Source organism: Malus domestica, chromosome 10 (genome assembly GCF_042453785.1).
Source record: "Malus domestica chromosome 10, GDT2T_hap1".
NCBI lineage: Eukaryota > Viridiplantae > Streptophyta > Magnoliopsida > Rosales > Rosaceae > Malus > Malus domestica.
This window is the reverse complement of record NC_091670.1, coordinates 42,352,919-42,369,132: the sequence shown is the minus strand read 5'-3', so window position 1 is coordinate 42,369,132 and position 16,214 is coordinate 42,352,919. Positions and strand designations below refer to the sequence as shown.

General features: G+C 35.8%; 3 protein-coding genes and 1 long non-coding RNA gene across 4 annotated transcripts; 1 reads left to right on the top strand and 3 right to left on the bottom strand.

Moving 5' to 3' along the window:
- The first annotated feature begins 448 nt into the window (after nucleotides 1-448).
- Nucleotides 449-1,134, top strand: LOC103412545 (uncharacterized). Its single transcript, XR_011572215.1, has 2 exons — nucleotides 449-876; nucleotides 1,022-1,134. It is a non-coding gene; the product is annotated as an uncharacterized lncRNA (long non-coding RNA).
- Nucleotides 1,135-4,454: 3,320 nt separating this feature from the next.
- Nucleotides 4,455-7,029, bottom strand: LOC103446736 (uncharacterized). The gene is made up of 2 exons (XM_008385867.4): nucleotides 6,547-7,029; nucleotides 4,455-5,040 (listed from the first exon to the last, which is right to left on the bottom strand). Exons 1-2 carry the CDS (start codon nucleotides 6,830-6,832, stop codon nucleotides 4,658-4,660), a joined length of 669 nt encoding a protein of 222 aa, XP_008384089.3. The 5' UTR covers nucleotides 6,833-7,029; the 3' UTR covers nucleotides 4,455-4,657.
- A 1,263-nt stretch (nucleotides 7,030-8,292) lies between these two features.
- On the bottom strand, nucleotides 8,293-9,882 carry LOC103446873 (probable F-box protein At4g22030). Its single transcript, XM_008386028.3, has one exon. It carries the CDS (start codon nucleotides 9,624-9,626, stop codon nucleotides 8,346-8,348), a length of 1,281 nt encoding a protein of 426 aa, XP_008384250.1. The 5' UTR covers nucleotides 9,627-9,882; the 3' UTR covers nucleotides 8,293-8,345.
- A 2,011-nt stretch (nucleotides 9,883-11,893) lies between these two features.
- On the bottom strand, nucleotides 11,894-14,423 carry LOC103446735 (peroxisomal membrane protein PMP22-like). The gene is made up of 7 exons (XM_008385866.4): nucleotides 14,082-14,423; nucleotides 13,674-13,772; nucleotides 12,980-13,081; nucleotides 12,795-12,870; nucleotides 12,437-12,507; nucleotides 12,253-12,338; nucleotides 11,894-12,144 (listed from the first exon to the last, which is right to left on the bottom strand). The coding sequence occupies exons 1-7, from the start codon at nucleotides 14,151-14,153 to the stop codon at nucleotides 12,093-12,095; spliced, it is 558 nt and encodes a 185-aa protein (XP_008384088.1). The 5' UTR covers nucleotides 14,154-14,423; the 3' UTR covers nucleotides 11,894-12,092.
- Nucleotides 14,424-16,214: the final 1,791 nt, after the last annotated feature.

Below are 16,214 nucleotides of genomic sequence, written 5' to 3'. Positions count from 1 at the left end.
GATCCCTCCGACGAAAAACAAATATATTCGATTCAAACTGGGGAATCGGATTTGGAATCGTTGCCCAAAAATGAGGAACCAAAAAAAAAAAAGGAAAAAATGATTTGGATTCAGGTCCTCTAGCTGATACAGTACCTCCACGTCCATATCCACCAAACACTGTCCTCTTTAATACTGCATTTGGTTATGAACTTATGACAGGGCACTGTAAAGGTATTAATTTTTTGTTGTAAATATTGGATGTATTTAGTGAGAGTAGGAGGTTTGGTTAGGTAAAGGATTAATAGGTGTAGTAAGTGTGGGAGTAGTAGGTTTGGTTAGGTAAAAGATTAATAAATGTAGTAGGTAAAAACATTAAGTGTGATAGATTTTGATTTAACATCTTATCCATTCATTTGCCTATATATGGAAGATCATAGTGTAAAAGGAAGAACACACATCAAGAAGAGAGGGAATTATGAAACAACATCAAAGAGAGGAAGAAGAGGGAATTATGAAACAACATCAAAGAAAGGAAGAAGAGAGAAAGAAGAGATGAGGAAATAGGAGAGGAAGAAGAGATGAGAGAATGGAGAGAGTTATATTTGTACTCTCATTATTTCAGATTATAAATGAAAACACCACTGATGTTCTGAAAACTTACTCCAGTCACATTGACTATAGAGATAATTCGTAAATATTGTGTCTTATTTCATTTATTCCACTGCACATATCGCCGATTTTACAACATTTTTAAGATTCTCTCTGCACCAAACCTCGTTGAATAATTTGTGGTTTTATTCTATATATATTTTTCTAATTCAATCATTTTTATTATTGAGATAGATGAACGCCTTCCATCGGTTCTCTACTTCACGGCTTGTGGTTGCAAGAAAAGTAAGTCTAAGTCGTGATCCATGAATTTACTTTCATTTTTGTTGTTGCATTTGATCATCATTATATGAATGGTCATTTTTGTTTCTTTTATTTTCCAAGTAATGAATTTACTTACTTGTTGGTCAATGGGCAATGGGCAGTGCAGCCTCTAAATGGATACATCCATTCTTTCCTGAATTGTGTGAGCGGTTTAAACATATAACAATATATGTTTTTCCCCTGCCACCCAAGGTATATATGGTCTTGTGTTAAATTTGATCTTCCTAAGTATTTTCTTTTATTTGAGATTAAGGTTAAACACTGAAGAATGATGCTATTATTTATGTTATGCCTCAAAATCAGTAGATCCGACCGCTAACAGTTATTTTGTCTTTACAAGGCAGAGGGCACCCTTGTCTCAATGCACTTGTTGGGTCTTAAGTCGGTACATGACTCAATCCTTTGTATTTTGTTTGATTGCAAATGTCTACTTGTTACTTCATTTATCACTCAACCCTGATCGTAAGATGTATAGTACCTAAACAAGATAAGACAGTAGCAAGACTGATCGTAAAAACAATAATGCGAAGTACCTAAACAAGATAAGATAGCAACATGGATGCATGCCTATACAGTTAACGGTCTTGGATATTAATTCATACCAGAAAGAAATTTATTTTATCATAATTCAAGAACTTGAGCTAGGATACTTGGCTGACAACAAACTGCTCTTGGATATTAATCCATTTTCAGTTACCAATTGGAATGTATCGTCCATTTTCATGTAGACATGCAAGGCTGATAATAAAATGCATAGTACCTAAACAAGATAAGACAGTAGCAAGATTGATTGTAAAAACAATAATGCAAAGTATCTAAACAAGTATCTAAACAAGATAAGATAGCAACATGGATGCATGCCTATACCTTCACTCTTCCTCACCATACATCAAATCTGGCTTGTATTGGTGCAGTGCCATAAGCATGATATTTTCATGAGCTTCAAAAGCGCATGTCAAATCCCTGTCAATTACGTGTGCCTCAACATCCTGTAAAAACAAACAATTTTCTGAATTGATTACATAAAAATACCGAAAGTAACTTCGCAGTTAAAAAAAAGCATACTAACATGAGTGAAGTGATCTGCTATGTTGCGTGCAGTAATCAAATATTGTACTGCGCATTCAGATTGACGATTCCACATATATGTATCCTTTCTACTTGAACCCATGTAGGCATTCCTTAGCAAGACATTCCACGGCGGAATAGAAGCATTAATTCCATGAGATAGAAAGACTCTATATCCATGAGCAGGTACAACATAGTTAGCAAAAAAAAAGTGATTCCCTAAAATCCTTTTCTCTAGGAGATGCCTAACAAAAAATACCCTTCGTGATATTCTGACATCTGAAGTCATCAGAGAATGGTGGTTTCGCAGCAAATTCTTTATAGATCTATGAAATAAATAAACAATTATGCAAGTATAATTATAAAAAGCAATAAATATCTACTCAAAAGTTAACGCAATAAACAATTCAATTCCCAACTTGCATGTTTGACTCCAAACAAATAAACAAATCATTAAGTATCTGAGAAAATGTTCCTCCAAACAGGGGCTGTAGCGCCTTACGTAAATCATTTATATCATCAGCATCATCATTCGCTATATGAGCATCCTTACGGTGTAAGGTTACCATTCTCCTACTATTCCAGTGGATCATCATTTGAACATTCGCTTAGAAAACTTATTTTGGAATGGTAGGAGAGTTGTAACCTTACACCGTAAGGATGCTCATATAACAGATGATGATGCTAATGATATAAATGATTTACGTAAGGCGTTGAAGCCCCTGTTTAGAGGAACACTTCTTCAGATACTTAATGATTTGTTTATTTGTTTGGAGTCAAACTATAAGTTGGGTTTTGAATTGTTTATGCGTTACCTTTTGAGTCGATATTTATTGCTTCTTAATAATTATACTTGCATACTTGTTTATTTATTTCATAGATTTGCAAAGTATTTGCTGCGAAACCACCATTCTATGATGACTTCAGAAACCATAATATCACGGAAGACATTTTTTGTTAGGCATCTTCTAGAGAAAATGATTCGAGGGAATCACTTTTTTTTGCTCATGGATCTAGAGTCTTTTTATCTCATGGAATTGATGCTTCTATCCCGCCGTGGAAGGCCTTGCTGGGGAATGCCTACATGGGTTCAAGTAAGAAGGATATATATATATGTGGAATTGTCAATCTGAATGGGTAGTGTAGTATCTGATTACTGTGCGGAACATAGCAAAACACTTCACTCATGTTACTATGTTTTTTTATTTACTACAAAGTTACTTTATGTAATCAATTCAGAAAGTTGTTTGTTTTTGCAAGACGTTGGGCACATGTAATTGACTAGGATTTGATGTGCGCTTTTGAAGCTCATGAAAATATAATGCTTATGGCACTGCACCAATACAAGCCGGATTTGATGTATGGAGAGGAAGACTGAAGGCATAGGCATGCATCCTTGCTGCTGTCTTATCTTGTTTAGGTATCAGTCTTGCTTCTGTATTATCTTGTTTAGGTACTATGCATTTTATTATCAGCCTTGCATGTCTATACTGTTAAAGGAACGATGTGGCTCTTCTACATGAAAATGGACGATACATTCCAATTGGTAACTGAAAATGGATTAATATCCAAGAGCAGTTTGTTGTCAGCCAAGTATCCTACCTCAAGTTCTTGAATTATGATAAAATAAATTTCTTTCTGGTATGAAATCCTTTCTACGCTTCCTCTCAAGTCTGCAAACAAGTTATCCCCACGAAGGTAAAAATATCAATAGCCTTAGGCAATTCACAGGATATTTTCAAATCCAATGAAAGTGACTAAATCGGCACCGTGAGTTTATCTAATTAAGTTTGCTTGTTTCTCGTGATTCCTTCATTTGGTAAAATGTCCCCTGAATATTTTAACATAAATAATTGTTTAATCCAATGGATATTTGGAGATACTTCCATGAATTACAGTAGTACAAAAAGAATCAAGTTGCAATGTGAAGTTCAGCGGTTATTTATGAAGTATTCAGAAACCTGTGATCATGAAGCCATGCAAACATGAACAGACAAAGAACGTATATTACTTGTAGTGTTTGTGTATTGCCCAGTTCTGGTTTTTAATGCTCTCTAATATAACAAGAAATGTATCATTCAGATGAAATGTATGGGTGTTATTGTTAATTGTATGAGAATCAGTGTGGCTTAACATGAGGGAATGGGTAATACATACGTTTGTATGCACTCTTAGCCAAAGGTAAATAAGTACTACAGCATGAGAAAGTCTCAATGCACCTTTGTGGCGTGTCGGATATGTGTAAGTCTCTCCAACTGAGTAACATATATTATATGGGATCGGATTCGATATTTACTATAACGTTAAGGCAGGAAATGGATGTTAACTTGCAAATGAATTAGACACAAAGATAACTTATCCCTTCCACCTTGGAAGGTTTAAGGAATTGGGAATAGAAAAATTAGAGAAAAAAAAAAACCATATCATTAATCGATGGCATGAAAATATATCACAGTTTATCAAGACAAAACTGAATAATTTTATCGATTATACTTCAACACTCAACTTTTAGTTACATTAGCCGTACAAAGTGGTGAGCCTCTCTCTCTCACCCCTCAGAATTAGCATATATGACAAATTAAATGTAATTAATAAACCCATCTTAAAACACTCACGAACAACTTCTGTGAAATTAAATAACAAATTAAAAATCTCAAAATGTGGTTAAAATCCTTTATGAATCTTTCTTGCTACCTGAACGTGATATTTTCCAGTCAACTGACTGCAACTGATGCTTTAAGTTTTGGTTTTCTTCAAGTAAACGATCATACTCGAGAAGAAACCCTTCCGATTGTTTCCTTAGAGCAAGGATGCTGGACTCTGCAGTATGGACATCTTTCGTCTTTGTCTCGATTTCAGATTCTAGTTGTTTGAGTCTCGTATGCAATGTAGCCATCTCATTCTCCAAGACTTTCATCTTATCCAAACTGCTAGATTTTCCATCCTCAGATCCTCTGTTCTGTTTCTTAAGGGCTTCCATGCCCTTTCTTCGTATACGAAGTTCTCTAATGTAGTGGTGTAGTCTGTCTATCATAAGAGCAAGAAATAGGGAGCATCCTGCAAGTGGGAGATGCAAATGAGTCAACGACTGACAAGATTATCACTCTCAGTAAGCAATAGGAATTCATGAAACATGAAACTCCCCACCGAAATGAACATCTCGTATACAGAAATTGTAGCAACATAACCACAATGCAATTCACAACATGGGTTATTAAGGACGGTTCAGCTAGGTAATTATCTTTTACTGTCAGCAAGTGAAAGCTACTATAAATATCGGGGAAAAGGGGTAAGGAGCGTGCGAATCCACTTAAAAGTTAATTAAACATGTAGGACATGATTAGATTGATTCTCATTTCATCCTCATCATACCGACGAGGCAGGGGAACAATGGAGTGAACAAAAATCAATTCAAAACTCAATTAACATTAGCTACTCTTTAAGAGTACAAATAAAGGACATCATATCTGTTTTTCACGGGTGTCATTTAATATCTAACCATACACTGATGACTTAATGAAAACTGAAACTTGCATTTAACAAAGAAAAGGAGCAGCAAATAAAATACTGTGCTGATACAACCGATACAAACAAAGTGCAGCTGATATGATCACATTGCTGTCTACAATATCAATGCTATTTCCAGATAGAAGGACCTATTGGTTTCCTCTACAAACTACTTTAGCATTTAACCTGCCAACTTAACTAAACGAAAAAAGAGCTCAGTTTCTTGCTCAAAAGGGCTGTATGGTGGTAAGTAGGCCCATTTCAGACATTAATCATAGACGGCAGCAAGGTGAACAAGACACAGAATTCACCATTACCTCTGAGAATTACATCTCAAGTTACAAAATGTTCCAGGAAAACTAATGGAAAGAGTTTGAAAACTTTGAGTTTTAACAATCAGAACAAAATAAAGGGTAAAGTATCAGGTTTGACTTTTTAGTGTAAAAATGTGATTTTTCGTTAAAATGAACAGTACCGGGAGCTTTTCGTTAAAGTTCCCAAATGTTCCTCACCAACAGTAATAAGTGAAATATTTCTATCAGATCATGGGTAATATCGGGGAATATGAAACTCTTTGTGAGCAATTTGCGCACACAATTTTCGACAGCCTGTGTACATAATTAATCTGAAAGCCACAGAACTCAGAACCAGGCCACTATAACACCATAATGCCTCGAATTTGATTTCTCGAAAACAGGTTCTCAGAACAACTAATTAAGATCTAGAAAACCTAGCTATTTACTTTCCCTTACAAGTTAGTGCCATCAATGAAACAGTGATTTGAATATAGGAAGGCAAAAAGTTGCAATCTTTCATCATCCATCTCATTCCCAAATCCATCAAAGCAACCACATTCCAACCACAATTCACAAAAACCAAAAGTTAAACAATAACAAAAAGAAAATGCACATTCAAGAATTCCACACCAGAATCAAAATTATCAGAGATTATGTCACTAAACCCAAAAAATCAAGAAGTAACCAGATAGCAATTAAGTTCTAGCAATTAACCCACCACAAAAACTGAAAAAAAAAATTTCATAAGATTGAAAATTACCCATGAGAGTGGCGTCGAGAAGGTGCTTGATCATGAGGACCTGGTCAGTGGGACTAAGAACAGCAGCTTTGTCGATCCGGCTCCCTCTGATCTTAACTATGCTGTAAACGTTGGTCATCAGCACCACAAACACCGTCGCCGCCACCGTCTTCACCACGACGGGGCCGCGGCCGCGCTTGATCTGATCCAGCCCCAAAATCACCAGCTTCCTGAAGGGGGTCCTGAACAAAAACGCCAGTATCAGAACCATTTCTGATAAAATCACTACGAACAGCAGCTGAATCATCTTTCTGGAGTTTTTGTTTTGGTGGGTAAGCACAGTGTGGTTAAAGTCGAAAGCTTTGGGAAGAACGTGTCAGTTTGGTTATTGAAGAAGGACGAAAGAGGAGAAATGGTCCTCCTTCGTTACGTGATAATGTTTTGGGTCCAAAATTAAAAATTAAAAAACTACACAGTCCTTCATTTGTAATTCCAACCACATATAGGATGAAATAGTAAATTTGTAAACTATACTATTTACATTGGTTCTCCAATTCGACTGTTTGGAGTCATCATGCAGATCACGTTAGGTTAACAATCGAATCATAGATGCATCGTGCATGTCTCTTTCATTCTCGTAACATTTTTTCAATTTGTCTTTTTGACTTTTAATTTAGTGATGTGTCTTTTGATTATCTTTAAAACGTTACTCTTAAATAATCAAAAGTAATTCTCAGTTTGCTGAAAAGTTGGTACATTTGATCGGAGTGGCTAACTTGGCAAGTTTTATAAGATTATAAGGACATAAACCTAAATTGAAAGTCAAAAGGGCAATTCTAGGGATGCAAAGTTTCAGGCTTTGATGAAATTCTTCCCTCTTGCCAACCACTACATTTTTTTTCAAGCCAAGCAAAGCAACCATAGTTGAAAAGGGAGAACCAAACTCGTAAATATGTTGTAAAAATGAATATTTTTAACCAACCAAGCTACAAACGCTTTGTTATTATATATTTTACACATTATTTGGCTGGTGTGGATATACCAGATTCATCATTAACGGCAGTCGGCCACCAAATAGCTTATTATTGGCTAGCCTTTTACTGATTACCAGTAGCGTGTTTAATTGTTTATAAAGGAATTCATGGTGACAGATTTAAAAATGAGTTGCCACTTGGGGCAAATAAATAAGCGTGGTGTGGTGAGTGGGGAAGCCAACATGGCTACTGCAGCTAGCAGATTTCAAATTAATCATGAGCTGCAATTCCCCTTGCATGCCTTCCCTCTTTTCTCCAACAAAGATATTCACTACCAAGTAACAAGTATGGATTTGAGCCTAAAAGTTTGGAAATTTTGATTTTGGGCTTTGAGGCTAGCTCCATCACTCTCAGTTAGATTTTAGTGAACTACGTTACTCGATTGATTGTTGTATACTTTTTGTTTAATTTAACTATCTTAAAAGCACTAATTCATGCAATTTTTCATTCAAAGACCGTCCTTATAAAAAATTAGAGGAATAAAAAACTCGCTAATACATTTAGTTGTAGCCAAAAGTATAGACAAGTACATTAAGTCAAGAAAACACTAAAATGACCATTATTTAATTGAGTGGGTTTTTATAACAATAATGTTTGAAGAAAAACCTAAAAACTCAAAAGTTCGAATCATTGAAAAGCAATTTGACACTTGATTAATCTTATTCGAGACATGGTGATTATTTGTATGAACAAATTAAAATTAGGCAATAATGTACAAATTACAACACAAAAGTGACAAAAACTAACCGAATTGGTAAAGCCAAAACCAACATATATACAACAACCCTAGAATAGCTTGCTTGCAAACTTTTCAGGGAAAACAGCAAGATTGAGTTCTGATAAGCTCCTTCCAAGCTGCAAAGCCACCTTCAATTCAAACACTCCCCCATTCTCTCTCCTCTCAACTTGTTTCTCTCTCAAATTTGATTCAATACTCTCTTGCATCAGCCTAAAAAAACCAGCATTGCTCCTGTACATTTCAACCACCATCCCAACTTGCCCACCATGCTGCAATGTATTCACAACACTAGCCAAAGCTCCACATATGACCCCTACCATTACTCCCCACACCCCAAGATTGCTACTTGAACCCACAAAATTAGACCCCAAAGCTGCAAGGGCAGTTAAAATAGGACCAGAAATAGCCAAAACTCTGTTGACTTTCAAGGCTATTTCAGTCAATCTCAAGTACTCAGGCACATCCTTGCTCTTCAAAACCCTAGCAACCTCTCTCATCTCCTCTTCCAACTTCTCATTCCACCCATTATTCCCATGTACTAAATCACCTTCAACCCCCCGAACCCTATTTTGATGATTCTGTACTCTTGGCCACCACACTGTGGGCTCCACAGTTTTGGGAAACTTGTCGAGCATTTCACCTAACAAAGGAAGAGGGTAAGCCCTGTCCAATGCCAACACTTTATCTATAGCTTCATTCACATCCACATTATTAATATTATTACTTACACTGTTGTTGTTGAGAGATAGGGTTGTTTGAATCTGTGCATGGAGCTGCTTGAACAGCCTCGCCGCGTTCTGCTGCTCCTCGGCGAGCTGGGACGGTTGGATTTTGTTTGTCACCGCCAGCATGGCGGTGGCGGATACGTAGAGAAAAGTGGAAGAGAGCTTGAGAGCCATAAAGGGTGCTTTTGCAGTAGAAATAGTACTAGCAGCAGCTGCAAGTCCTGCCATGGTTGCAGCAGTGAGAGTTATTGCATTGATGGAGATTAAAAGGAGATGGTTCCAATTGTCACGCTGAGCTCCGATGTTCTTATGCATCTCCACTCTGTCTGCAATGGCTTCCATGATTGCATACAGCTTAGGAATCACCGTTGGATCATCTGACATATTGCCAGTGGTGTTGATTTTGATGGAAGAGTGGAAATAATCGTTTTCCAAGTTCTGGATAAAACTTTTGGTTGGGAGCTTGGGAGGAGGAGAAGTTGGAGGACTCACCTGGAATTTTGGAGTATTATTGGTAGTAGCTTTGATTACTCGTTTTTGAAAACGCATTTGATTAGGTGATCCCATCAAGCAAAAGATGCTTGAAGCTTGAAAAGCTGCCATACTTTCTTTGGCTTGATCGAATTATTATTATATATTTGTATATGAGTTGTATATTGGTTGTGGGTCTGGTGGTTGGAGTTGTGGATTGCCTAGGCATAGAGGATGAAGTAGTGAAATATTTGTACTCGGTATGGTATTTATACAACAACACTGCCTTGCTTAATGCATATAGAATGACTTATCTACACTGGAGAAGTCGTGGTAGAATCTTAAACTAACAATGTATTATAATATGTTTAATTTAAAGAGGCATTTGTTGATTCGTCCCCTGAACTTGTATGCAGCTGTCAATTTCCTTCATGAACTTTAATTTAGCCAATTATGTGTTGTTTCCGTGATCAAGATAGATTAAAATTCTTAATATCTAACGTTGGGGGGAAGGAATTGGCTATTTATAAAAGTTTAGGGGAGCGCTAAAGTTAAAGTTTAAGAAGAAAATTGGCTAATTAGAAAAGTTTAAGGGGGCAATCGGCTAAAATTAAAGTTCAAGGAAGAGATTGACAGCTCCATACAGTCAATTATTTTTCTGATATTGATTAGTTTCTATTCCTTACATATAACATTCATGCAAAACTAATTAAAATGGTATTGTAGGAGAGGCAAATGGTAGACACAAAACAAAGTTTGAATATACTCCTTCATCTCCATGAACACGAGTCATCTAATCTCATGGCTTATTATCTCTTGGGGTTTGAGCATGTGACACAATGGGATACAGATATTGACTTATAAACAGCCCTAGCGAGTAGATCATTGGTACGTCCAATGGCATATCGAGACAAATGTGACTTCTCATGGCTCTTATTTAATTGAATTCAAAGACCAAACCAGTACCATATATAAGTTAATATCACCTCTTTAATAGAGATGAGATCCGTATGTGTTAGTCGGTTCTATAACTTTATTAGAAATGTGATAAGTGTGGTTTTCCTCAATTCAAAATTATCATAAATTATTGGTCTACATTTTCTTAGTTTATCTCTCAATTTTGGTAATGGCCTAGTAGCCTGCTAGTGGCACTGCTTCTCCTCATCCTCTAAAACGAAGGGATCTTTGTAGTGGTTCATTCAACTCCTAATTATTGTGTAGTGGTTTTCTTCATTATTTGGAATAGTGCAAAGATGATGTGTTGTTCACAATAGTGGTGGTTTTCTTCTTTATTTGCAACTCAATATAACCTAGCTCGAATCAGTCAAATTAACCTACATAACCTAAGTTCATGACCTATCTTTGTTAAAGTGTTTAATCTTTGAAAATCCTTCCTAGCTAGCTACTAATTAATTAGTATAAGTCTTAATTGAATTATTTCACAATCTTGTATTACAAGCATCTGACTTGGGGGATGCACAACATGTGTGATTAGTAAGCCATCCCAAAGTTAATTTTATACGTGTTTTTCAATAACAAAAACCAATTTTTTAATATTCCAAGTCGAACAATAACAAAGTTTTATCCCACTAAATGGATCAGTTGTATAAATTATGGAACATCATTGCGCTCAATTTTGCTCCTAGTTCCGTTAGCTTCAAGTACTCCACGTCTTTTCTAAAATATAGGAGAATAAATTGATATCGAATTTGCTATTTACGATATTCAAACCTAACACTTATCATAATATAATGGAAACCCGATTTGACCACGAGCATCACGGTCAGTGACTCGGTGCAACATTCAACCCTTAATTGAAGGTGAGATCGCCAATATGTTAGATTAATATTATTTAAAGAACATTAGAGACTGAGTCATTTGCCCTCCAATCTCCAAGCTTGTTTTATATATTTCTTGTCCCCTCGCTCCGAGAGCTTTGCGCTATCTCATTCACATGCAATGCAATGATGCAAAGTGTGGTCTCCAACACCAACACGGTAAGCAAAATAATGCTTAGATTTGGAATCGTAGGCAGTTTATATGAAACGTGCATCCACTGTGTCACTATCTCAAGCCAATCACAATTTCATGAACGTTTTTATATAACATTGAGTAATTAACTTGAGATATTGTCACAGTTAGAGGTGACAAATCAACCAATTTAATTGTTAATGGGTACCTATTAAAACTCATTTAGTTTGATTTCACCTTACACTCTTCACCACTACCAATCTCACTTCTATATTATGGTGACGTCAAATTAACTGGGTCTTGATGGGTACCTATTAGCAACTCAATGAGTTGATTTGCCACCTCTAATCACACTGTCATTCCAGTTAGACTGTACGACAAACCTCTTTGATTTGTAACATGCCAATTTACACTCGTTTGGCAAAAAATAATGAAAACAGATCACTCGTTTTATTCATTGAGAATATTTTCTACAACATCCAGCATACAAGAAAAAGGGAATCCATGACTTACATCTAGTATTTGGAGTTCATAATTGTTCAAGAGAGATCATCTGTGAGCTAACTAGAATAACTCAATGGGGGCAACAAATCATCTGAGGCCAATCGAAAAATTTCATCGGTTTCACTAGGCTTTTGGTAAGGCCACAGATCTTGCCTGCAAGTTTAGGAAAATTCCCCTGAAAAAAAAAAAAAGGAAAGTACAAGGCAGTTTGTTAACGAATCAAGAAGAATGAATTAAATGTATATCATAGAGCAAAAAGGAGGTTTAAGTTTATAGTATGTACCAGCCAAAAGCGACCAAGCTGTGGAAGATGACACGGAGGTGCAGTGGCACATACTGGTGATTTATCCACCCCAGAACAGGCCAGAACTGCATTTCCAACCATGTAAGGTTTTACGATTATGAATGGTTTTACATTGTCGTATGTCATAGTAATAGTATAAATCATAACAGGAAGAGAACTATACCGTCCACGATGTGTATTGAACCTTTGGGTAGTCCGTCTTGATTTTACTTTTCACTTGCATCCAAGGTCGTCCTGTTTTTAACTTCTCCATTAGACAATTAAGCAACAACGTTCACACCATCTGTCACACTAACTTACGCTAAACACTCGTATCTGCTAGTGTGCCTCTTACAGGCTGCTTTCTTTGAAAATTTAAGAGCTGTTTGATTGACTAATATTTAAATACTACAACTTTAGATCTTAAACAAACAAATCTTAAGGGGCACATAGGTACTGCTGCATTCCAACTGTATTTTTCACATGGCAACATTTAAAACATAAACAAAATGTTGAGATCGAAGGTTTTCACATATACTTACCCTCCACAACCAACCCATAGTAAAGCATGAAAACCAAGTTATTCCAGGGAGAAGCCGTCAGCTGTTCCACCAGCACCTGAAATAATAATTTCATCAGGAATATTAGAATGACCAAAACGTTCTTCCACTTTTTTCGTGGAGGCGGGGGAATGGAAAATGGGAGCATGAAGGAAAGTATAGCCTACCTTCTTTGCTACTGTTTTTGAATCCTTCTTCCCCTTGAAAATCTTATCTAGTATGGTATGCAGGAAATGCCCAAATGGTCCAAGATAAACAGCTCCTAGAAGCTGCATTTAGAAATGTTATACATGTAAAATATATGCCACAGTAGTTATACACATTAAAACATCTTAGCAGATTTACAATTTCATCGAACCAAACTTCTTACAGACAACAACAAACTATATTATCACCTGGAAATAATTGTAATTACGGCTGCAAAATAGATTTTAACCATCATCTCCGACAGTAATGCTGCATATTTTGCATTTTCTCATGTTAAGAGGCTTTAACCATCATGCCCTACTCAAACATTAAATGAGAGGGGAACAAAAATTCCAAACTTTCATCTAAATTTCGGTACCAAACAATATTGTAGTGCTTATGAAATTAGTTTGACAAGGTATCTCAAATAGAATGTATGATCGAACGTCTGTGAGAAAGTGAATCTACAAAACACTTCAATATCATAGCAAATGCTAGAAGACATATTTTTCGACAAAAGCATAAAATTAGGTTCAAATGATCGAACAACGAGTTTAAACCAACTTTGCTACTTTTGAAAATCCCTTTTTCTTTCATATACAGTATGCACAAATACCCAGATCAAAGATACAAACTTTCATAAAATCGGCGATATGGAATCCTAATGGACCTTACCACTTTGAGAAGGAGCCGTCTTATCTGAAGTTTCTGAATGCCGGTGAGCTTCTGCGACACTATGTCACTGATCGCTGACAAAACCCCCGCAGTAATTGCCTGTTCAGATAACAAACAATATGAAGATCACCAAAAATTCCCAATTAACAACTTGTTACACTCATATTATTCAGCTCGAAAAACCAATTAACTACTAATCACAATTAAGGGATATGAGCTGAAAATACAGCATCTTTGATAAAACCCAAATGAGAAAGCAATCTAAACGTACAAAAAAAATTCAGTCTTTGGGGGCTTCCTCAACTTTCTCGGGAGCCAAACAGGGGTTTAAGATAGAAAACAGAGGAAATCAAGATATCCCAGAAAAAAAGTGAGACTGATAATTTGATAAAAGGCATAGAATTTGACCTTGGTTCTGAGCGGATGATGCTGAAGTTGAAGCAAGTACTGCTGCAACCCCTTCTTTGCAATCGACCCCATCAGAATTTCTTCGTTACAAATTTCCAATTTTGAGAGGAATGATTGGGTTTAGTCAATTTTCTGTTGGGTTAGGTCCGTTGATTATTCATATCAATATTTTTTTATTATCTTTTGTTAAATTATAATAAATATAATTCTTTATTTATATATATATGTTACTCAATTTCAAGGTGAAATATTATAATAATTTTTTTTGTTTACTTCGTATTTCAATTTTTTTTAAACTTCTATCATGCGGAAAATTTGTGTGAGACCAGTTGTGTTTGTGTAAAATTATCTTAATGTTTCTTTTTTGATATTTTTATTCATTATGTACATGGGATTAAGTTATGTTTTTTTTTTTTAAAAAAAAAATTTAGTTGGTGGCTTCATCACAGCAGTTTCCCTTTCAGAGACCGAAAAAACTCACAAAGACATTTCAGCCTCTTCTGTTCACCATCGTGCGATTCACCAGTGTCACAGAAATTGAGCCCGAAACGAGATTAAATTATGTTTTCATTCTCTTTTAATTGATAAAAAAAGAGTTCTCTAAATATAATATATAAATTTTAGTAAATTACTTTTGTATATATAGGAGACCGTAATTTGTAGATAAAAACATTCATGAGTTAATAAACTCAAAGCATGAAATGGTAAGTTAAGCCACAGCTCCACTACCGATTCAATTCAAGTGAAGGAAATGAGATTAGCGCAAGTTTTGACCAAAAAATAATAATAATTAAGGAAAAACAGAAGAAGAAAGATTGCGTTTAAAAAATTAGAATCCAATCCGTTGAGGTTTGAAAACTAGTGACTGGGAGACCTCTTCAAATTGCAAGTTTATTAATATTGACCGAGAAAAATCAAGTAACGAAGAGAGATCTCTTCAAATTGCATGTAAAATTCTGAAATTGACCAAAACAAAGGGTAGATAATTATTCAAATATTGCATGAGTGAGAGTGAATCAATTGCAACGGTGGACGGAATGTGAACCAAAAATAAAATAAACAAACATTTTACATTTGAGCTATTAAACTTCTTCATCGCGTAATATTGACGATATTTTGTTTCGTTGAATTTGACATTTTTTTTTGTCAAATATTAATGTAATATTACCTACAAGATGACGGTCATTAACTGTCTTGAAAATGATAGCAAAACGGGTCTAAAAAAGCACAATAATTATCCAAGAAATATGTGCATGAAGTATTAATGAGCTAATATAATAGGGACGTAAATCCAGTTTTCTCTGGAGCATCCAGAGCAAAAGAAACATGCCAAACTCCCACAACAACTACTCTCTCCCTCCGTCGCTATCTCCTTCTCCACACATTACCGTCATCAGATCTGGATTTCTATGAAGCTTCAGGCCTCTACGCATCTCTCTTTTTTCTTTTGAGTAAAATCTAGTTCCCAATATATTGGGACAGTAAATCAGAAAACTTGAAAGATTTTCATGGAGGTTTTCTGAGACAAGGGAAAGAGCACAATAACATCTTACATCGACCAACCAAGAAGGGGTGGTGTGTTTTATATCTACATGTCCACCTTCATATAACACGTGCCTATCCTGGCATTCGAGGAATACCAGATGAGGGACAACCCGCGGCGTGGGTTAGGGACATCATGATGGCGTGGGTGAGGAATTCACTTTGAGCCGCACAGTTTTACGTGAACGGTTTAAGATTATTGGTCCGCGGGTCCGGAGAGGATCTAGTTCCAATATAATAGAGGCCACCACTCCACTATGGATTGTTTAGTGACAAATTAAATAAAGAAAAACAGAAAGAAAAATACGCCAATTATAAAACTAGAATATCCGTAAAATATATAGTTGAGGTTTGAAAACTAGTAGTTGGGAGGGGACACTCGGTCCACCCAAAAAATAGCATGCAGGTGAAGACGGACCACTTCAAATTAGAGGTCAGAAACTTGTACGTTGGACTTTAGATTAATAAAACCAAATTGTTAATTACGTATGCTATCGGTCTATTCAAATATAAATTAATTAGTGGTGAACACAGGTATTGTCGATGTTTTGGTTTACTCCTTTATATTATGTGTTAATCCACATGTTTATT